Source organism: Maniola jurtina, chromosome 20 (genome assembly GCF_905333055.1).
Source record: "Maniola jurtina chromosome 20, ilManJurt1.1, whole genome shotgun sequence".
NCBI classification, from domain to species: Eukaryota; Metazoa; Arthropoda; class Insecta; order Lepidoptera; family Nymphalidae; genus Maniola; species Maniola jurtina.
In genome coordinates this window covers 7,851,122-7,876,127 of record NC_060048.1, presented here as the reverse complement: position 1 = coordinate 7,876,127, position 25,006 = coordinate 7,851,122, and the positions used below count along the sequence as shown (strand labels likewise).

At 37.4% G+C, this 25,006-nt stretch overlaps 2 protein-coding genes and 1 long non-coding RNA gene across 6 annotated transcripts in view; 1 reads left to right on the top strand and 2 right to left on the bottom strand.

The window, feature by feature from the left end:
- LOC123875985 (semaphorin-1A) overlaps positions 1-25,006 on the bottom strand; it is a 438,478-nt gene that overhangs the window by 379,888 nt on the left and 33,584 nt on the right. The gene's annotated exons all lie outside the window — the stretch shown is intronic.
- Positions 1,074-6,351, top strand: LOC123875989. The gene is made up of 3 exons (XM_045922130.1): positions 1,074-1,156; positions 2,160-2,254; positions 4,987-6,351. The coding sequence occupies exons 1-3, from the start codon at positions 1,142-1,144 to the stop codon at positions 5,216-5,218; spliced, it is 342 nt and encodes a 113-aa protein (XP_045778086.1). The 5' UTR covers positions 1,074-1,141; the 3' UTR covers positions 5,219-6,351.
- Positions 6,210-21,011, bottom strand: LOC123875992. The gene is made up of 2 exons (XR_006798242.1): positions 20,830-21,011; positions 6,210-6,380 (listed from the first exon to the last, which is right to left on the bottom strand). It is a non-coding gene; the product is annotated as an uncharacterized LOC123875992 (long non-coding RNA).

Genomic DNA, 25,006 nt, shown 5'->3' with positions numbered 1-25,006 from the left:
GATTTTCAATAAATACTGCGACACAAAATCGTCATACCGTTTTCAATATTTATCTAGACAATTTAATTGCCTATCCTGTTTGTATAGAGTCTAACTGCCAGAAAAATTCTTGCATTTAATCTTAAACCTTAGTATCGTCTCTTCACCAGGCACTGAAGCTATCACGCAGATTTTGCATCGAAAAGTCTGCTAATCTATAGCCTAAACCCTTCTCATTCTAAGACAAGAGTCTAGCTCAGTATGGCGATGGGTTGAGATAATGCAATATGTCGGTACAAAAGAAATGAAACACCCGAATAACTCCGTAGCTAGTTTAATATTGACTAACTGACATAATGAGAGTACATTATATACATCATCAGACTCACATAACACACGTATAAAAATCTCTATACAGTATACAAGACTCTAGTATAGAGAAGTCAGACTGTAGAGCAAGTATCGAAATTTTGTTACAGTGTACCGATTGCAATTATATCTGATTAGCTAAAACTCTTACACTATCAGCTAAAATCCGATTGCGATTATAATAACCTGATCATCACAGCTTCCGTACTAGCCCCTCATCTAACGTATTAAATTACCGCAGCATAGCAGTAAAACTTTTATTTAAGTGTACATTTATTCACGGTGTTATTTTCAATTATATAGGTTTGCGTTTGACTGCTCTCGCTCTCTATAGTCGTATGCCTCATTACTGAGGGTCATGACCCCTTTCAATTAATCCTATAATGGTAGGAGTTCTCTTAAGATAATAATGCGGTGGGCTGTCAGATCCTTCCGCATACATGCGTTTGACTGCAATCACATAATATAATGTTGCATAATGATGCAGCCTCAGGACGAGCGCGTCTGTCTAGAAGGTCCTATTTTCTCCTCTTTTGAAGATATTACGAATAGCATAATATTTATCGACCGTCTGACCCTTGCTGGGGAAAATAAAAACAAAAACGGAAAAGCTCCAAGCGAATTGATCCATTTAGGGCCCATTAGTTGATTGATTTCCTTTAATAGTAATATTACGTATTACACGCAATAAGCAGGAACCGTGACGCTGCGATGGCGTACGACTTGCACAACATCAGTACATATTAATACGGAGTCGCGGACGCATCGGCACACACGCATCGCAAACGCCGAAATGATCCGTATTACTGTGAGTAATTAATATAAATGTGTTTAAATTTTCCCAAAAAAAAAAACACCTAGGTGTCCAAAATACAGTGATAGCCTAGTGGTTGGACCTTTAACTTTTTCCAAGTTATAATGCGAATTTGCTTTAACAGTGAAGAAAAACATCGTGAGAAAACCTGTAGGTTTCTATAATTTTCTCAATGATGTGTGAAGTCTGCCAATGCGTACTGGACCAGCGTGGCAGACTATGGACTAATTCTGTGAAGACGTGATGGACTATGATCTACGCATTTATCACTCTGAGAGGGGATTCATGCTCAGTAGAGGACCGAAGGTGTACTGAGATTATGATGACGATGATGACTTAGTGTCTAGTGGGCTTCGGCCGTGGCTAGTTACCACCCTAACAGCAAAGTCACCAACCGATTTAGCGATTTAGTCGGAGTAGTGAGTACGATAGAAACCAATAGGGGTATGGGTTTAATATAAACTACCATAACCATTCCATGTGAGCCCGCTTCCATCCTTAACAGCACATCGCTTACCATCAGACGAGATCGCAGTTCAGTGATCACCTAATGATATTTAAAAAAAAAACAGTATTTCTACAAAACAATTTCTATAAAATTGTTTAAATTCGATGACAAGGCATCCTTTGACTGCAGTCTCACGTGGTGGTAAGTGACGATAGAGTTCATTGAACCGGGCTAACTTTTTCATTTTTTTTTATATCTTTCCTTTATTTAACTTTAATCCTGTCAACGTCAGGATAATGCCAGCTCATCACATAAAAGCGGGCTAATTTGGATAGGGTATGGCAGTTTATTAAATCCATACCCCTCATCGTTTTCCACTCAGCAACGTACCTACTTACCAGCATGCTAAATCGCTTGGCAGAGTCTTTGAAACATTCGTAGGTTTTTTATACTTTTTTTAGCCTTAATATTATTAATTGATACCTATTAACATTTAAATTATTATAAGCTATGTATTTTGTACTCATTAGATAAATTATTTAATTACAGTTAATCTGGGCCGCAGTGGTCGCCAGCCATCTTTGCTTGGCCTCTCCGATTGCTGACCCTGAACCCTTTGGGCTAGGAGGCGGCCACAAGACTCAGTGAGTATTATTTAAAATCCATCCATACTAATATTATAAATGCGAACGTGTGTCTGTCTGCCTGTCTGCTAGCGTTTCACGGCTCAAAAGTTTAACCGATCTTGTTGAAATTCGGTACAGAGTTAGCTTACATCCCGAGGACGGACATAGGCTACTTTTTATCCCGGAAAATTTAAGTTCCCACGGGATTCTCAAAGACCCATCCGTTAAACCGATTTATATATGTACAGAGGTAGCTTACGTCCCAGAAATTGACATAGGCAACTTTTTATCCCAGAAAAGCAGAGTTCCCACAGGATTTTGAAAAATCTAAATCCACGCGAACGAAGTCGCGGGTATCATCTAGTTTTTATATTTTACCAGCTTATGCCCGCGACTCCGTCCGCGTGGACACAAGTTACAAACCCCTATTTTACCCTCTTAGAGGATGAATTTTCAAAAATTATTTCTTAGCGAATGTCGCCACTCATAATAGCTATCTGCATGCCAAAGAGCCCGTCAACTACTTAGTTTGAGCTGTGCGTTGAAAGCAGTCAGTCACCATTTCCTTTTATATATTTAGATAATTCAATCTTTTCGGAGTTATGTGCCTTTTAGCAATTTTTGCTTAACGCTAAAGATACCAACATCGTGAAGAAACCTGCAGGCCTAGAGTTCTAGATGTATTATATTTTCAAAGTTATTTGAAATCTGCCAATCGGAACTTGGCTATCGTGGCGGATTATAGCTTAGTCCATCCCATTCTTAGAGAATACCCTTTACCAGTAGTGGGCCGGCAATGGGTTAAGAATTTGAGATGAAGGAAACTGACTGACATATAAAACCGCTAAACCGCTGCATCCATGTACCACGTACGCGTACCACAGTGCGAAGTTATTTACTAATGGTAGGCATTAATTAATTCTTTTATCGAAAAACTCCTAAAACATTCTGTAACTTTCTCTCTTTAAAGAATGTTAAACTAGCCTAAAATAAATAAACCCAAGAAATTCCTAGTAAAATATTCTAAGAGAAATGCCAGTGTTTTTCCATAAAATTACGGCAAAGATTATTTGAAGGCCATCCCCCAGCCCTCTGGACAGCTACAAATTCTAATTACTATTATATACCGTAGAATGTAAAGCTAATATTCGCTCGGATCCCTTTATAAGGCATTTATCGACTCGTATATTTATTTATTCACTGGTATTTATAGGCCCATGTTCACTGTACAAAATTTACACGGTTGATTGAGTCGTATACAAAAAGCCTATAAATTAGTCTAATGGAAAGAACCAAATGATATTCATTTCAATTAAACGTAAAAAGCGTTTAGGGATCGAGAGCCCATTAAGCTTGAAACACACAACTCGCGACCGAAGCATTTTAATGTGGCTTCTAGAATAGTGGTAATAGCTATAGTGCGCGTATTACAAGTAGTTCCATCTGAAGTTGCAACGTGGTGGTTTGGGCAAGTCATAGACTAAGAATCAAATAGGGTACCTACACAAGCCTGACTGAGATCTGTTTTTGTATAGTGTGCAGTCATACGCCTTTTCAGATTGGACTCCTTGTTTTGCGCTTACAAGTTACAGTTTCCTTATAATGAGAATTTACATATCACCAACGTTGACAAAATTCAACACTTCATCGTTAAATAAAACGGACTTTAACTGCTTTGTTTTAAAGCTCTAGTTCGTCCACACATTTACAACCAACACTCCAAGGTCCAAGCGTAACCTAGCAAAATTATAATCCATGCTACTTTACGATTTAAATCTAGGATCTTTCAGTCCATTTTACTCTGACGTTATTGTGTTTCAACGGTCGAATTCTTCAACGCTGGTGAAACGTACAATCTCCTAATAACCACAGTATATGAAAATGGTCGGAACCGCGATTCTACCATCGTCGTAACCTACTCACGTTTCATAGAGATTACAAATCGCACACGCATAATGCACCAAGTCCACGCGTCTTAGTGCTACTTCGCGCTACATTTGTTTAAGCCCTTATTTAGGCTCTGGCTAAAACGAATATGTAATTCTTCAACAAATGATGAATTTGAAATGAACCAAAAGTATAAACTTAATCGGAATTCATCCAGTTCCGATTTCTGAGAATATTCCACTGAAACGTTGAATTATTTTAATGAAAAGGAATAGAAATACGTTGAGGATTTCATGAAATAAAAAAGGTAGATCGTTGTTCATGTTTTAATTTGGGCTATCATTTTTTTAGTACAAATACCAGGGCCTTACTGTGATTCGGGTAACAGATATACCTACCTACAGGCTAGAAATGATAAGAAAATAAGATTCTGTAACTTTTGATTTCGAAGACTGCTGCAATTTTGAATCGCCTGCAGTATTTTTAATACACTATTAAAAAGAAATAAAAAGATTTTTTATTCAAATAAACTTGCACAAGTGCTTTTGAATCCCCACTGGAACTCCGCTAGGCAACTATAAAATGGCCGCTATGAAACTCAAAATTTCGAATAGACCAAGTTTATTTTCACTGATTTTCTAATTAAGACTGAAACTGCAGCCTTTTTTTCGTTGTTACACTATCCTAAATTTACTTGGCGTAGATCGCTGTTAAATGATAAGGCTGCATTTTGTATTTTACTTTCGTTCGTGTGTTCCTAATCTTTTTAGGTGTTTTCTTTAAAATTGCGGAGATACAAATAAAGAGCACGTATCTTATTTGATTTGATCGATAACTTTAATTTTGTTTCTTTTCCGTTTCAGTGTAAAGATCCTCATCCCCCAGGAAGTCCACACGGTGCACCACCATCACGTCGAGAAAGTACCAGTATTCCATGAAGTACCAGTTATCAAAACAGTACCCGTGTACCACGAGGTTCCGGTCGTCAAACACGTGCCGATAGTCAAAACCGTGCCTGTACCTATTGTCAACACTGTACATGTTGAGAAACCTGTTTTCATACCAGTGAAAGAGCATCTCAGCTTATGGCACTGAGGTCTGAGACCCTTCGATCTTACTGAATCCAGTACTGGATTTATGGAGATTTAAGTGGTCACACGATGCTAGTGTTATAGATTATTACTTAAGCCTGAATTTACAACTACTAGAAATTGTTATACAAGGAAATGTATGAAAACGTTACATGTTATTAGATGTTACGCTTCTACAGTCGCCGGTGCGCGCGAAAATGTCACGAACTTCATACAAATCTTTGTATTACAAATCGTTCACGGGTACGCGCGCACTTTCGTTGCACAGCCCGCTGTCTTTCGGCCGCGCGATGTGTGTGTAGCCTTAATTGTTTATGTTTTTCTGTTTTTCAATTATGTGCGCACTAAATCTAGACTTCTTAGTTTCTAAAGTCGAGCACATATCATAAAGATTTTTCACGCAGTGTTTTTGTTTGAAGAGCAAAATAAAAGTGAAGTTTATGGTCTTATTTAGTCAAGACTTAAGACTAAATTGTTACTATAAGTATCTTAACTTTTAGTAAGAAGCCTTTGGCTGGATGAAACCTTACCGGACTAATTGTCAGACCACACTAAGTTCCGCTCGTAATAGTTCTGCCAAGACACCAATATAATATGTGCTTGTCTTAAGTTACAAATATTTCACCATATTGTTTTTCTAAAGCTGTGATATTTCAAAATCCACAATATAGAAAATCGATTTGAATTCATATTATCGATAAGTTCAAGACTGATTTGTAATATTCAATACTCTACATTTTACTTATAGATCTATGATTAATAAACTAAATATCTTGTTTTTTACTAGCGATATTTTATTGACCTGATCGATCAACAATTCAAAACCTTCGTATTATACCGACAAGTAGGTATTTGTTCAGCACCAATGATAATAATATTATGTGAAAAGGAAGTACTTATTACATTCGTGTCTAAAGTAAAGCCTACCCGCATTCGGGTCACATTTCGATACAGCTATCTTTTCTACTCTCGTGCGTTTTGTATCTTCTGTCCTACTCATAGCGAGAACTGATTTTATGCGCCATGTTATGTGAACGAAACATATCTATTAGTAATATCACTGTTGAGTTTGAGCAGGTTTCAGACGAAGCAGATTCAATGAGATATTTCATACTTTCACGAAGAAACGGTGACTTCGCTATGCACGGGGAAATAGACGTTCTTACCTGGAACAAACATACATACAAATGAAAATAAAAAACTTGACAGACGAAAGTTATACGTTGCTATATTTAAATTAAGTATGTATACGAAAATAAATGAAAAAAGTAAATAACATTAACTTTTTACATTAATTCTCGTATACATACACAAAAGCTACAGTTATTTTCAGAAATCCGCCCGGCCTCTCTTTTTAAACCACCTGAAAAAGTATGTATGAGTAGGTAATTGCACAACATGGCTTGCCGGTTTTTATTTTATGCAGATACGAGTATGTATGCTTAAATTACAACAGCAATGTGATTTTCATTATATACGGCTTAAAATAAATTTCCCATTCACGCTACCCAGCGCTCTACATATAAACGTAGTTTAGTTCTCATCTGAAATCATCATCAATCATCAGCGTTCTCATCTCCTACCGACACCCTACCGATCAATCCCAATACAATTGTGTAGATAAGTTCTAGAAAAAAATATCTATGTCCGTGTTTTGCCTCGTAATAACGTATAAGTAGTTATAAACAGCGTTGGTGGGCGGGTAAATGCAAGATAACAGCGAACACACACTTTTCCTATTCCTTGTTTTACAATTTCTAGAAACTTCGTTGGACACGTCACCTTCGCGCGATGTGTGTGTCCAAATCTTTAAGACTTTTTGAGTAAAAATTTTATTTTAAAGCCAATTAAAATTCATTTTAAAAATAACCACGAAAAGTATCTATTATTATCTCTCGCGTACAAGAAGAGAACTTTCCAGAATATCATTAAGTATAATAGTTCTACAACTACGCTTTAAAAGTTTAGCAGAGAAAATTCATAAACGGATAGTTTTCTTCGCGAATTTAACTACTCTAAGGTAATAAAAACACAATTTTACACCTGGCGGTCATTAACATAAGGAAACTAAAACTCTGAAATGGGTACAGTTACATATCTATGGGTACAGTGAATAGTTACAATCAGCGCTAACTTTTTTAACCTTTGTTTAAACTCTCAAGCAAAACCTATCTCAAAGACTCAGTATAATATACATATATCATTCTATTTTCCTATACCTACATATCTCTAAATATATACCTATTCGTAAAAGAAAATTGCAATCCGCGTTCATCTGTGTTTTTGCATAATAACTATCAATTTTTAGGAAATGTCACACACAGCTTTAGATTGCGAGAGGTGGACATGGCAATCGAGGTGTGCGGGGCGTTCCCACCCCAATTGCCACGACAACCAGCCGCGAACTATACCTTTCACGATATCTGAAAATATAAAAAACCTTATTCAATAAAGAAAATAATTATGGCCCAAAGATAAAGGAATATGAAACTCAACTTCTTTTGAGAACTGGCGCTAACTTTTCACAGACAAGACGAAAATTTTAAATAACAGTACTTAAACTGTGCCATAAAAGTTTGATTAGTAAAATGTATAAAGGAAACTACCCCAAGGCAATAAGAGTGCTATTTCACACCTGCTCGCCATTAACATGGGGTAGTTAACAGAACTAAACTCGTCGACTCGTAAAACAGGAACAATAACTAGCTACTAATAAAATTAACTACATTAATTGAAGCCCTTTTTAAGCTTAATTAGATGGTTTGATGATTTTAACAGTTGATAAAATTACGCTCAGCACAGAATCTACATGTCTACAGAGCTGTAATTTTTTTTGTTCCAATTAATTAGTTAGTTAATTAGTTCCAATCTGTACCTACCGTCCTATTGAGCGTTTAGGACGTTCAATAAGACCAAAAAAAAACTTCTTCATCTACTTCAAGACAACTACTTGGTCCATTCTCCTATAATAATTATTATTATCATCAGACATCGTGAACTAGAGTACCAAACGCAAAACCCAATATGGCTGCCACAGCAGCTGGGTACGCAACGGGTTGCGTGCGCAGCACTTACCTATGCGTAACCCGATGTGTAAGGGGTTCTCGCGCGAAACTACGCACGTGTCTACATGTACGAGCTGCATACGCAACTGGTGTGAATCGGCCTTTATTTTCATGTTAGATTACGTGTAGGAATAAATTTTCAAAATAATAAAATAGCGTACGTAACAGAGCAATAAACCAATAGGTCAGCGCCGTAACAACGCGATGAAAACAATTTATCCACAAACATAGGGGATAGTGCAGTTTTGGACGGACAGAGTAGCAAAGGACGCCCCTCTCGGGAATCACTCGTCACGCGCCTGCTGCCAGAGCCGCTATTATTTATTCAGTAACTAATACCTATAATACTTGACACACATCACGTTACGGCCCACCTTTCGATCGAAGTGACAGCGGTAAATGTACAAAGGAACGTTTCATACTTGGAAATTGATAGTGATATCTTTCCTTATAAGTTTTGTAAGGTTTTGTTTGGAGGTTTCTTTTAAGTGCTTTGGAAGAACCATGAAGAACCATTAAAAACTAGATAATGCCCGCGCATTCGTCCGCGTAACTTTCAATTTTTTGTGGAATCTCTTTGATTTTCCATGATAAAAAGTATGTCTATGTCCGCTTTTAGGATGCGAGCTATCTCTGTATCAAAAGTCAAAATCGGTTAAATGAATGGACCTTGAAAGGCTAGCAGTCAGACAGACACGCTTTCGCATTTATGATATTAGTAAGTATGGAGTACTGACTATGACACTAAAACTTACAGCTTCATTTAATTTCTACTGTACAAATCATGCCGCATGGAACGGTGCCAAGAATAATGGCTGCATTTTGGAAAAGCCAGCCTGACCTTTGCGTAAAAATTCAGCCAGCTGTTATGTGACCAGATGAGGCAATTAACCTCAGTGGCATACTCATATGCTTACTTAATAACATTACTTGGAAAAAGTAACACATATGAAAATCTTTAACAAGTATTCAATACCCATACATTCAAAAACTTTAAAAAAAAAACAGTAAAACTAAATTGCTAATCAGGCATGCTAAAGTGTTTTGTACTTTAAAATCTGGCTGAATAATTCCGTAGCTACTTTATATTTCTGTTCTTTCAAAATATGTATAATCCGTCTTAAAAACGTTGAACTCGTAAAACTTTAATCACAAAACTTTCATTTGCGTTGCATTTAGTAAAACAGAGTAGCATTTTCGCGAACATCCTAAACATTAGCGCGAAAGCTGTTTGCACGGAATGGCGCGCCGCTCATTGTTTGCGCGCGTTATCGCAATTTGCAGCGAATGATCGGCGTGTTGCCCTTTTGTGTTGCTGTCGAACCGTCGAAACATTTAGCTTGCTTGTACCTTGCTAGACAAACTCTCGCTGCTATTGTTTTAAATGCGAAAGTAAGTGGGTCTGGTTCCGTTCCTTCGCCGCTTAACTTTTGGCACAGAAAAAGCATGTTGGAAGCTTGTACCTTGCTAAAAACCATACCTACAACGCACTCGTAGATAGATAGATATATAAACTTTATTGGACATAAAACATAAAATAATCAAATAAGACAAAACGAAGAAACAGAAAACAACTATGTGCCTTATTGCTCAAAGCAAACGTAGTGTTTTCAACATTAAAAACAAACCGGTCAAGTGCGAGTTCGACCCGTACACGAAGGGTTCTGTAGCATCGTACAAGATATAAGTAAGTACTTAAAACTTTTATGTGGAACACTGCAAGTTAATGTGATTTAGTAAATTAATTTAAGTAAGCGCAAATTCACGGTTTTTGGATTTTTCCTTTACTTGTGCTATAAGAGTTACCTATCTGCCAAATTTCATGATTCCAGGTCAACGGGAATTATTATAGGTTTTCCTGACAGACATGATGGACGGACAGACTACAACAAAGTAGTCCTATAAGGGTTCCTCTTTCCCTTTTGAGGTGCGGCATTGGCACCCTAAAATGTGTTACTTGCATTTATTTTTTGGTGTGATTGCAATCAAGCGCATGCCTTTATTTTAGTTAACTATATTATATACATAAAAAAAAAACCAAGTACAAAGTTCCAAATTACAAAAAACAATGACCAGTCAAATATTGTTGGTTTTTAAATTAATCGATCAGGGACCCAAGATTGTAAGTGCCTTCACCTCAAATAAATAAAATTGGTCATTTATATAGGTGAGAATCTAATAAAATAGGTACCTATAATACATTTTTAAACAAAATTATATTTTGTAATCAGACTCTCAGAGTTTTCGTCCCAATTGATTTGCGAATGGTTAATTTTCGCCCAATTAATTCTTTTGTCGACTCAGACACTTGTTACTCGTAATTATTTCGCCCATGAATACACCCTTGACAACTCTGAATACTCTGATAACGTGACGGTTTTAAAATTGAGATGGCAATTTAAAGCCAATTCGCGATTATTTGCCCGAAACAATGGTGCTGTGTTGTTGTCGAATAATTTAATTTATCGCTTTGGCCCGAATGTGTGTGCTTATGCGAATATATTGCTGTACTATCGGCGTGCATCTAATTACTATCAAATAGATTTGTGATATGTATATTATTGTATTATAAGTATGGATTATTACGGCTGTGAAAGGTGGATGGATTGCGTGAAAGAGGATATGGGTATAAAAGGGATGGATGATACGTTGACGAATGATAGAAAAGAGTGGAAGAAGCAGACACGTGGTACCGACCCCACGTAGCGTGGGATAAGGTCTGGTAGAAGAAGAGATTGTTACGGCTATACTCTGGTATTTAGTCGATGTAAGCCCGACTAGTTTTCGGGCTTCATTTTTCATAGGGACTCAGCTCGTTGCGTTTCGATACTTCCGATAGTTTACGGGTTAAAATTTTAAAATTAGGTGTAGCATTGTAAGCAGTGCTAGTGAGTACGTGGAGGTAGCCGGTTAAACGTGACATAATATTGGTGGTTGATAATAATGACCGTAAAATCCCGGCAAGCTGAGGTTAGGACCGACGGATGTACGAAAAATAATGAGCCTCGAAGCGTGTTACCCGTGGGAGACGATGAACATTACTTTTGTAAAAAAAAAAAAAACACGTAGATTAAAAAATAAAACCTGTTTTCAAATTTATATGCTTTTCAATACTCTCCCATCGCGAATTTATATTTTTCAGTATTATGTGTGATGTGACTCCGCCCACGTTTATATTAGTGCACGCTACGCCTCTGTACATACGAATACATAATAAACTACATAATGATGAGTTGGTCTTAAGAAACTGTCGTTTAACTGTTGGATCAAGGGTAAGGTACAGAAGGCAGTGGTTCTTGAGACGGCACGCATTGTGAGGAGGTTTCTCACTCTGGAGCCCTGACCACTGGCGGCTTGGGTCCAACCCACCCTGCTGCTAGTAGGACCCGTTTCACCGTATTTTCATTCAATGTTTTTTTTTCTTCTTACTTTTCTGTTGTTTCTGTTATTTTATTTCTCTTTTGTTTCTGTTATTTATTTATTTTGTTGTTTCTGTTATTTAATTTTTTGTTCTTTCTGTAATTTTTCTGTTGTGTTTGTTATTTTATTGTTTTTTGTTTCTGTTATTTTATTTTTGTTATTTCTGTTATTTTAGTTTTGTGAACATTTAAAAAAAAAGGGTAAAATGAAAAATAAATAAATGAGAGTTCAAGTTGGTCTTAGCCTTTTATTTTGTGTTTGTACCTCTTTTCGCTTTTGTTCTAACTTCTAGCTGAAGTAATTATAGAGTTTTAAAGAAAAAGAAAACAAATTAGTTCTCCGTGTCCCAAACAATTAGGCTAATTTGTATGTGTCGTGTCGTATAAAGGACTTTTAGGTAACTCCGACCAAGGATTCATAAGCCAGGTAAATTTACTATAAGCTTAAATAAAGCTTACAATTTTAAATTGAATTCTATTTTAAGACAATACAATAAATACAACTTAAGTTTCAATCAGCAGTTTGGAAACTGCCTTTTATTAAGCTCGTAATATCAATAGTAAGTTATCAACTCATAATACATAATATATAGACCTAGCCTATTCTCATAGTTGGGGTCGGCTCTCCTAACTATATTTCGCCAAGTTGTTCTATTTTGGGTCGTCATTTTCTATTTGGGCTGTTTTAGGGTCGTTCAATATTACTGACATACAACTTTGCTAAGATCTTCTCCGTTGTTTGGGTCCAGCGCTAACATTTATTACTCTTCGGGTCAGTCATCTTTCAATAGAGTTTATCTAGGTGCCTAGAATAAGTCTAGTTTGTACTTTATCGACCTTAATTACGCCTGCTTTAAAAACTTTGGTCTGCCCTTTTGCCCTGGATAACTTTAGAAACAGATTTTGAGGAGACTCATTGATAAGTTGACTTACATCAAGAAGTGGTATCAGCTGTTCATCATTTAATCTAGCCCCAAGGGTAACAGTTATTCCATAGGCACGATGTTTCGGACATTAATAACGGTACGATAGGTAAGCACAATGAAATCGAATAATAATTATAATTCCCAATAACCCAACATGCCAAATTAATGAGAGCATCGAAATAACAATAAATTTTGCTCATATTCCATTATGAAGGCTTTTTAACTCATAATGGAGAGTAAAGTGGCAATCATCGTCAGCCGTACAAAAAGCTTGAGTACCAACCAAAAAAGTTTTAATAAGTACTTTTGCTGGTTCTTTAATTAAACCTGCAAATAAAATTAATCTGCCTAAAAATTATGCGCTTTATGTACTTTTATGGGTAAAGTCTCAATCGATGGGCGTCTGCTCATTTAACTTTTTAGGGTTCCGTACCTCAAAAGGAAAAACGGAACCCTTATAGGATCACTGGTTGTCTGTCTGTCTATCTGTCCGTCCGTCCGTCCGTCCGTCTGTCGGTCTGTCAAGAAAACCTATAGGATATTTCCCGTTGACCTAGAATCATGAAATTTGGCAGGTACTTAGGTAGGTCTTATAGCACAAGTAAAGGAATAAATCTGAAAACCGTGAATTTGTGGTTACATCACAGAAAAAAAAATTAAAATGTGTTTTAATTCTCAAACTAAGATAACTATACCAAGTGGGGTATCATATATATGAAAAGGCTTTACTTGTACATTCATACATTAAAACAGATTTTTATTTAAGACTAGAGAATGCCCGCGGCTTCGCCCGCGTGGATATCGATTTTTTAAATCCCGTAGGAATTCTTTGATTTTCCGGGATAAAAAGTAGTCTATGTCCTTCCCCGGGATATATTCCAAGTCTGTACCAAATTTCATTAGAATCGGTTCAGCGGTTGGGCCTCGAAAAGGTAGCAGACAGACAGACAGACAGACAGACAGACAGACACACTTTCGCATTTATAGTATTAGTATGGATTTTAAAACAAACCCTCAGTGCGCGAGATCGACTCGCACTTGGCCGGTTTTTAACCCCCGACCCAAAAAGAGGAGTGTTATAAGTTTGACGTGTGTATCTGTGTGTCTGTGTATCTGTGTGTCTGTGTATCTGTGTATCTGTGTATCTGTCTGTGGCATCGTAGCGCCTAAACGAATGAACCGATTTTGATTTACTTTTTTTGTTTGAAAGGTGGCTTGATCGAGAGTGTTCTTAGCTGTAATCTAAAAAAATTGGTTCAGCCGTTTAAGAGTTATCAGCTCTTTTCTAGTTTTCTTGTAGAAAAGAAGGTTAGATAACTGTTAGGTTCATAATATTATGTCAATTGACAAATGTCAAGCTGTCAAGATGGACGTTGCCTAAATACATAATTATTTATTTGAAAATGATGTTTTGGAAAACTCAGATACTTTAGATAGTAGGCGTTCAGCCGTTCAGCCGTTTGAAAATTATCAGGTATTTTCGGTCTTTTCTAGTTAACTGTAACCTTCACTTGTCGGGGGTGTTATAAATTTTTAATTTACACTTGTTATTTTATATGTTCTTTGTACTGATTTTTGTGGTGTACATTTAATAAGTATACTCGTTTGTTTATTGAATATACGTACTTTAATTTTATTTTTGCAATACTTACCCTAGAAAGTAGTAAGTACTACTGACTAGTGATCTTATTTAAGCTTCCTTCGTCTAACTTTTCGTAACACTAAAATAGAAATGTTCTCCAAAGTTGAACGGTAAAAGTTATTTAGAAGCTGTAACACTTTTACTCCCTTATTTAACGTTCCCCCGTTTACCCTCAGGCTATGCAGGAATGCGATACTATTATGTATCTTTCATACTGTCCTCGTCACTTTATCTTCGTACAATTAAATATTAATCTTTACGGCAAGTGATCTTACTAAATCTAAGTATAAATGTAACAAGTGTAAATTAAAAATTTATAACACCCTCGACAGATGAAGGTTACAGTAACTAGAAAAGAGCTGATAACTTTCAAACGGCTGAACCGATTTTCTTGGATTATAGCTAAGATCAAGCCACCTTTCAAACAAAAAAACTAAATTGTAATCGGTTCATTAGTTTAGGAGTTACGATGCCACAGACAGATAGATACACAGATACACACATCAAACTTATAACACCCCTCTTTTTGGGTCGAGGGTTAAAAAGAAAAGTTAGCTAACTCTCTGATTGACTTATCAACGCTCAGCTCAAACCTAGACATACGAGTAGACAGCTGAAATTTTGCACATAGGTTTATAATGTAGACAAGGACTGAGGCCAGAGCTTTTGAAAATTCTCACGGATGCAGTCGAGGGCGGTCGCTAGTGATAAATATTTGCGACAATTATTCTGGAAATTAGACGATCATCATCATCATCATGATCATCATTACAACCGCTAGACATCAACAGCTGGACACACCTAGATCTCTTGTAGGGACTTCCACACTCCCCATTTTATTTTGCATCGGGTGCTAGAGATGTATACTTCAATTTTTTTTTTGTATAAGTGACCTATTAATAATTGTCGACATAACATGCTGCAAGCTAAATTAAATACAGTAGAAACCATTTCTATAATCTCATTTAGAATTCTGTGGTATAAAATATAATCAAAGCATCAAAGGAGACCCTTGATAGAGATATTTATTACAAAGTTGACACTTGATATTAAGTACTGTGGTTGATGAACATCTTTTTAATGACGAAGGAAAAGTTAATACTTTGTGTTATTTTAATAAAATAAAAAGAGGAAGAAAATGTTGACCTAAAAATCTTACACGTGGACGAAATAATTAGGTTAGGGCTAAAGCCGCATTAATGTTAACAAATGGGAAAGTGTGTGTTTACGTATTTGTTACAGCTACTACCAAACTGATTTTGAAAATATTTTGGAGGTATTTAACTCTGGAGATTTTTTTATTTCCACAGAGAAAGAAAAACTTGTTATTATGAAGCGATGCATCTAGTGGAACATTTATGTCACTGTAAATATCCCAATTAGAAATGGCGCAGGAAATAGCTATAGACAGACTTTGCAAGGGAAATTTAGCGTTTGTTCCTGCCCAGTCGCTCCAACAGTTTGTTTGAAGTTTGACTTCGCCGGCCAAACCCGCCTTTGTATTGGCCGTCTTATCCAATAATCGAATACTAACTTGTGTGTACAGTTATCCTTATTCAAGTTATTACGGTCATGAGTTGTGCTCTAACCGCCACTGCAATGCCAATGAATTTACGAGTAAATTAAAAGTGATCGATACATGAACGAATTACGAGTAAAAGAATATTTGACACCCTCGCCCCAAGTTTTTTCTGAAAGGCTATTCGGTGACCAAATCAGCTAATTAATCGTGGTTGAAAAGAAGCACGATTTTTGACCCGTATTGTCACTTTGTAACATTCATTGTTAGATCTGCATCTCCTGAGGATGCTCCGGTGTCGGAAAGAAACGTACCTGCTTTGAATGTGTTTTGGAGGATTCTTTATTTATTTGCATTCCTGTCTTAAATCATAAAAAAAAAAAAAAATTACAACATGAAGCCCTGTCAGGGCGCTTTGTGCGGATTTGTGATGTGTTGCCCGGTGGTGGTGCAAATTCCTTGCTTTTCCTGTGCATATTTAACAATGGGAGAACGGACGGTGCACATTAATTCATGTTGCACGTTGTACCTACCATACAAATTTGTCTTGTTGCTTATTGTTCCTTGTATGTAAATCGTTGATAATTTCAAAATTGGATTTTAGAAAGGGCAGTTCAGTAGCAACAGTTTTATTCAGTTTATTTTATGAAGTGATTATTGCTAGTGCTGTATATAACGATGACAGGCGTTCGTGCAAACCCGGTCAAGATAGATAGCTTTTGAACTTTGACAGCTATTTCCACGATCCATTGATTTGATTAATCTTTTAGAACTGGAGATGAGTATTTTAACTTCAAAGTGGTCAATAAGCTATAACAGGTAAAAATTACGGATTATAGGGGTACTTATATTTTACTAGATGGTGCCCGCAACGCCGCCCGCTTGGTATTAGATTTTTAAAATCCTACAGGAACTATTAGATTTTCCGGCATACAAAGTAGCCTATATATAGTAATATGTATATCCGTGTCTAAAATGCAAGCTATTGTTCCTAATAGATGATTCCCGCTTCATCCACGTGGTTTTAGGTTTCTTAAAACTCCCATGGAAACCCTTCGATTTTCTGGAACAAAAATTAGCCTATGACCATTCCTGGGATACAACACTCTATTACCAAAATTTCATCAAAATCAATTGCCCGTAAAAAGCACGCAGACAGACAGAAAATTTTCGCATTTGGTATTACTATGGCAGTATGGATGTTTTATAGGATGTTAATAAATCTGATAACAACAGATCGATGCTATCAAAGACTTGGAATGGGGAGATAAAAGACCGTAAAGCGGTCTCAACATCAGCGATGGTCCAAATTGGCGCATTTGACTGCTATCTACGGGGCGATAGCATTTTGAAGTTATTAGCGTAACAAAATTGCGGACGATTTTTCTCCTTTCAAAGTATTTTCGCGATTGTATCTTTTAAGCCGCGTTTTCACGAGTCGACCTGGATTGAACGACTTTTCGACGAAATCGCACGAAATCAGCATACCTAGATAGCAATAAGATGCCGAATAAAGTTATGTCTGAGAGAATTAAAATTATTTCTGAGGTAGGTATTGAAAGAAAAAACCGGCCAAGTGCGAGTTAGATTCGCGCACTGAGGGTTCCGTACTTAGGAATTTTTCAGGTTCACGGTTTTCGGATTTATTCCTTTACTTGTTTTCTTGACAGACACGACGCGACGGACGGACGGGCGGACGGATGGACGGACGGACCGACGGACGGACGGACAGAAAGACAGACAGACAGACAGACTTTTGTAGTTAGACTTAGTTTTTCGTCGGTCGGCCCGTGAAAACGTGGCTTTACAAAGAAAAAATTGTGCTCTATAACGGCGAACGCTAGCTAGGCCTTGGTCTGGTAATGACGTTACAAAGGGAATAATTTATCTTCACTTTTTGTTTATGACGGCTACTATGTCTTTACGAATTGGGAGAAATATTTTCATTTTTATTGTTTGGTTGGCTTTGGTACAATCTGAGTATATCATCTTTTTTATAGCAAGAACACATTACCTCAGTCGCCTTTACAATACTGCCACAATAATTAAGAAGTTTGCGAACACTTCTGATCAAAATACTTTTTTTCTTTAAAACCTGGATATGTTTTGCCCACTAAATACAAGGTTAAGAACTCATTTCAAAGCAAAACGGTCTAGAACTGTACTGAAATTGAGTCCATAATAATTCATGATTTCGGTCACTGAATAAAAACTTGAACCTTTTCCCGAGCAAAACGGCTTAAAACTATGGCTAAAAGTACGTACCTACACGATTTTAATCAAACGGTACAATTACTTATACCTAGTAAAGTTTCAACAGATTTCAACACGAATAACATTGAAAAGTTGATAAATTAGAGCACAGCCAATGAAAATAAGTCACGTAAACATATGGGAGTAACCAAGAGAAGGAACTATAAACTCAGTCATCTCCTAACATAAAGTAACAAGCAATATTTTCTCCTGTACAACTTTCACTCAATTTCTGCCCAAGGCAAGAAAAACATAGTACAATTGGTAAATTAGAGCAGAGCCAATGAAAACAAGCCACGTAAACATATGGCCGTAAACAAGAGCAATATAGAGGGACACATGTAGACCAGGTATACGAATTTTAAAATAGATAATTCCGCTAGGTACCTATAGGTAAAAATACAACCTTTTAAACAATACAGAAAAAGGTAGCGGTCATCTCCTACACAAAGTAACAAGCAATATTTACCTCCTGTAACTACTTCCACTCGATTTCTTCCCATGGCAAGACAAACATTGAATAGTTGATAAATTAGAGCAGAGCCAATGAAAACAAGCCACGTAAACATATGGCGGTAAACAAGATCTCGAGCAGTATAGAGGAACACACACAATCCGAATCTTAAAAACAGATAACTCCACTAGGTACCTATTGGTAAAAACAAAGTGACAAGCAATATTTACCTCCTGTAACTACTTCCACTCGATTTCTCCCCAAGGCAAGAAAAACATTGAATAGTTGATAAATTAGAGCAGAACCAATGAATACAAGCCACGTAAACATATGACGGTAAACAAGAGCAGTATAGAGGGACACATATTATCCGAATCTTAAGAATAGATAACTCCACTAGGTACCTATAGGTAAAAACTAAAAAGTACAACCTTTTAGACAGAACTACAGAAAAGGGTAGCAGTCATCTCCTAACACAAAGTGACAAGCAATATTTACCTCCTGTAACTACTTCCACTCGATTTCTTCCCAAGGCAAGAAAAACATTGAATAGTTGATAAATTAGAGCAGAGCCAATGAAAACAAGCCACGTAAACATATGGCGGTAAACAAGAGCAGTATAGAGGGACACATACTATCCGAATCTTAAAAACAGATAACTCCACTAGGTACCTATAGGTAAAAACTAAAAAGTACAACCTTTTAGAGAGAACCACAGAAAAGGGTAGCGGTCATCTCCTAACACAAAGTAACAAGCAATATTTACCTCCTGTAACTACTTCCACTCGATTTCTTCCCAAGGCAAGAAAAACATTGAATAGTTGATAAATTAGAGCAGAGCCAATGAAAACAAGCCACGTAAACATATGGCGGTAAACAAGAGCAGTATAAAGGGGCGCGGCGAAGGCGTGGTTGAGTTACGTAAAACTAGCAATTAATTTACAATAACACAAATAAAAAGCATATTACGGTATTAGGAGTCGTAGAACGCGGCCAGTGGGGTTGTTTGATAAATGTTGATCAAAAATGTTTTTCCGTGCAAACTTTACCTATGCTTGCAGTATTTGTTTTGAGGAGGGTTGAGTTGCACTCTAAGTATAGCGCCTTCTCAAAATATTGGCATAAGAACTTAGTCATAGTGAAGTGATCATTTCTACAGCAATGGAGTATACTGAAAGAAACCACACAAAAATATTCTTAAAGCAAACCCTAATGGATGATTGAAATACCAATAAGTTAAATCCAATGTCCACCTTCCACCTCAAATTAGAGACGCTCAATGTTAGGTACCATAATTAATTATCTACTTGTGATCGAAACCGCACGTATGCCTGCATTTCATAATTGGAAGTAGCCGAAAAACCAATTTTAATGGAATAACAATAAGAACTAGTCAAACTAATGAAAAGCTTTTGAAAGTGTGAAACAAACGAATGAACGCGGCGATGAAATGTACAGTAGAGCTTTTAGGCGATTTGCTAAAGCAGCAAGAGAAAGCTTTTTTCATGATGGCTGACTGAATCATAAAATGCTCGCACATTAGGTTAAATAAACAAAATTTTTTTTTTTTTTATATTTTGTTTGATGAAAATATTACAATAAAACTTAAAGCTAGCCTTATCTAATTACTATACAAATCATGCCCGCGTGGAATGGTGCCAAGAATACTGGCTGCATTTCCGCGTTGGACAGCCAGGCTGATCCGTTGCGCATAAAATGAGCCAGCCCTTCTGTTACCCGATGAGGCTATTAAACGCGGTGAAATGTCTCGTAAAAATTTCTTTGCACTAAGACTCCATGGCCCCAGGGTCTCCACGGCAAACGGAACAAAAATGTAACTCTCAATAAGAGAGGCATACTTGCGCCGCTTGCCGTTTTAAATTTACAAAAAATTTAGTACTTTAGAACAAAATTAAACCTGAGAAGGCTTGAGGCTGGAGTCGAAATTTTCAGTAGAAATCAAAAAACAGTCTTTTAAAAATAAACATAATAGAAAAAGGAACCAAAAGCTTAATTTGCTATAATCCGCTAAACCAGACAACATGCGGTATGCACCACTCGCCCTCCCACTACTAAACATACTGGAAAAGCCAGCCACCAAGCAAGCAATACGCACCACCAGCGCCACACAAATCCCAAAACCACTCGACACACGTTTCGCCCATGTTTCGCCCCGACACCGGAGCATCCTTAAGAGATGTAGACCTTACAATGCCCAATTGCAAAACTTGCAATATTCTTGTTGTTAGGTTAGGTTAGTAAAGTAAAAGTAACGCCTACTTCTATACGACACATAATAGAACAGTTAATGCATGATATAATTTTAGCGAAACGTACAAAACGGTTTTTACCCCACACAATTTGCATAGCACCTTAAACTCTTCACAATCCACAACAAGGGGTAACCTTGAACCGACAGACTTCAGTGCAAAAAGGGGTATTCTTATATCCCAACAATACAATTTCGCGCCCCCATGACTCCGGAGTGCCATTGAAAATGCACTACAAACTCGGCACACTCTAATGAACTGTTTCCGTCCCCGACACGATTGTAGCTTTATTATTGTTTCATTTATTATATAACACAATCATTATTGTTGTTGTTTAATTGAAACAACATTTATTATTTTGCTTAATTAATTATTATTCATTGGCTCTTATTGTCTCTATAATGAACCATTGCCAATGTTCCAATATTCCAAATAAGTCGATTTAGACTCGACGTAGGTATATTGGCTAATGGCCTCTCCAACAGTTTAAAACTCAACTACAAATATGAAATCTTCAAACTCTTCCTGCCGGAAGCGCCAGACGCCCTTCATCGAGTGTAGCAATCACACTAATATTATAAAAGAGAAAGTTTGTATGTGTGTATGTGTGTATGTTTGTTACTCCTTCACGCAAAAACTACTGGACGGATTGGGCTGAAATTTAGAATGGAGATAGATTATACTCTGGATTAGCACATAGGCTACTTTTTATCCCGGAAAATCAAAGAGTTCCCACGGGAATTTTAAAAAACCTACATCCACGCGAACGAAGTCGCGGGTATCAGCTAGTTGAGTCCTAACTTTTGTCAATAAAAATCAGACTGCGATGCATATGTAGTCTGGTCGCTATTCCAACACCTTGAGATACCAAGTTTTATCGTGCCTACAAACGAAGTGCCCCGTCCATTGCCACTTTAGTTTGCCATGTAGGTTCCTTGTTGTGGTTTGATGGTTACTTTAGTACTACAGGTTTACACATTTCTGATAAAATCAGGTAGAGATACTTGAAGCTTGGCTTTTTGGAGTATCTTTATCGCCTGTTGTATAATCCTGAGCTTTCTTATCGTCTCTCTAGTTAGCGACTATGTTCAAGAATATTTTTGAACCCAAACTTGAAATGTTTTCCCTTCAAGAAATACAAGGTCTCAAGGACATTTAAAACTCGCAGACTGAGATTAAAAATGAAAAGTTCCTTCACTTCTTTGGCTCCATTGCTAAAACGTTCCGTATCACGATCCGTCGCGTGACGAACAATAGACGGCGGCAAAGTCAAAGTGTTATTCGGCTAATAGTATTAATTAAAAGCGTATTGTTCAACGGGACTTTCAGCAATAACTAAGTAATTAAGTAAACGGATTTACGGTTTAATCTCTGCTGACATTGTTTCGCAATTACTACATTCCTGGTACTTGTAGATACTATGATTTAATTATGATAATTTTATTATAGCACGTCTTCTTACATAATAACTCCTAACGTAGATTCAGTTCATAATTTTCAGTGCATTGTCTTTTCTGTTGACAAAAAAAAAACCGGCTCAGCGCGAATATGCAACCAGTATTCTTAAATCCATTCCATACAAGCATGACTTGTAATGGACATGCTATGCACTGAGATCTTGTTTTCTGATTTTCCCCTTTTGGAAAGGAAAACTTTTTCTTTACCCATTACCTCATCGGATCGGATAACTGCAAAATTCCTACCGAAATTGATTGAGACGCTCGTTTTCCTATTCGAAGGGTCTGAGGTTCGATCCTTCGCACGAACCTGTCTTTTAAGCTGTGTGTGTTTTAATGGCGATGGAAAACATTGTGAGATAATAATATTATGTATGCTTGAGAATTCTCCATGGTTTTCACAAAAGTGTGAGAAGTCTGCCAATCTACACTTAGCCAGTATGGTGGACTATAGCCTAACCTCTTCTTCTTCTTCTTCGACCGAGAGCTATAAAGCGTACCTACTTTGACTTGGCATAGACTTAAGTTTCGGTTAAAACGAGATAGATTTATGTCGGCGATATAACGCTATCTCGCTTTTTCAGTGTCTTATGTCTGAGCAAAGTCAAAGTATGATCTATAGATCTCGGTCTTACATCCCTACAGCATCTAAGTATAGAACATCGATTGTAACATAAATAGTTTTGTATTCGATACGAAGACGCCGATTCAGGGCTTATCGCTATCTACTTGTTTACCAATTATCAAACCAAGTTTACATTTACTTGGTTTGTTAGTTAATTCAGTTCACTTGATAATTCTGAGTAAGCCAAAGGCTAGTTGACCTACATCATGAATATTGTGCATTCTTAGTATTATTTGATAAGCCGGCTCTACACTCGCACGTGAAGTCGCGCCGTTATTTCGCGCCGTGAATGTATGCCGCGATCCACGTATAAACTGTGTCCCTCCACACTCGCAAATCTTCACAGTGTTGTTCGTGACCTCGTTACGATGTCCTGTCCGCTACTGCGGAAAAATGCGAGTGTAGATGCGTTCACGTTCGCGCGCCGCAAACCCTTTGTCGCGGACTAAAAAATCGACACTGATCGGGGAAAGGCGCGAGGCGCGAACGCGACATCTACACTCCTGATTCGCAGTTGTCGCGGGCTTTCGCGGCCGTTCGCGCCGCTAGTGTAGAGCCCACTATGTACTTATCTTGATGTTTAATCTATAGGCGGCCACAGCTGGACGTAGATCTCTTGTAGCGACTCCAATACGCCACGGTTTAGCACTGCCTAGATCCTGCGCTTCCCTGCGAATCTATCTAGTCTCCAACGCTGCACTTGCTGGTTCGAGGTCGCCATTCCAGCACCTTGGGACCCCAACGTCTATCGGGTCTTCGAATTATGTGCCCCGCCGATTACCACTTCATCTACAGAACCATTAGGCTATTTCGGTTACTCTGGTTCTTCTGCAGATCTCCTCATTTCTAATTTGACCACGTAGAGAAACTCCGAGCCTAGGTGTATAGATAAGGGCCTCATAATTGATGCGTATACGCATATAAAATGCATGCATTCATATAAAATGCAATTGATGCATATAAAATATGACTGGACCGAGTTTTCCTAGCGCAATTTGTTCCGTAATAAGAAATAATTGGGCAAGTGCATGCCAGAACAGAAGACGCGTAAGGTAAAGTACGGGACAGGTCAAGATGGCAATCGGGGTTGGGACGTCCCGTACACCCGTAAAGCCCCCGCGTCTGTACCCCCCGTCAAATCCGATGCTGGATAGCGCGTAAAACAAATTGTAGGTAATTTAGACTAAAATAGAGGTCTCTACCTAGATTTTTTAGTAAGCTATTAACCAAAAAATTTTATTTCATACTCTAGTACCTAGGTTTATTTATTATTTGTTTTAACAACAGTTCGAATATTTGAACCTCTAATATCAATCAGAACAAGTACCTACCTAGTATTAGAAATAACCGGTAATAGAATCAGCTAGAGCTGGGTAGTTTTACACGTCAAATTAGGCTATAGAGAGCAATAGACGTCTACGACAGGACCCTCGAGATCGTAGCATAGTGCTTCACTATTGATACCTACCTTTTACTACATGGCACCTAGTAAATTGAGATAGAGTGAGACGTTTTTAATACTCTGACGTCTTGAGAGGCTCATAAGTCGTATTCATCGTTTTTTTAGGGTTCCGTAGCTCCAAAAGAAATACGGAACCCTTATAGGATCACCTTACAGAATTTTTATTTCTTTTTATAAGTACATAATAGTTTTGTGTTGTATGTTTAATGTTAAAAAAAATACCCTAGTAAGTACGGAACCCTTGGTGCGAGGGTCTGACTCGCACTTGGCCGGTTTTCTTTTTCCAATAATATCTAGAATGTTAGTCAAACAATCTTCCTGCCTGTATGGAACATGAAAATTGAGCGATTAGTAGGTACTTAGGTATAGTGGTTTGAAAACACAGAGTAATAGAACAAAACTTTATGCACAGTTTTTTGACTTAAGTAGATACCTACTACCAGACGTCTACCAACGTCCTGTGAGCGTGCTCGGAACTATGACACTCGCTATTGCTACCAGAGCCTAAATGGCGATAATCAAATCGTTTCAAAAAAAGGTCAGCAATAGCAAGTCCAGCGTACTTGTATTGATAGAGGTCAGTGGTATACAGCTTATTCATTTTCGTCGCGGCGGATTGGCGTACCGTCAATCTCACGCCACAAACTAAGAAGTTGCTCGGAGTCTTCGGGCTTCAGAGCAAATATCTTCGGGCTTTGTG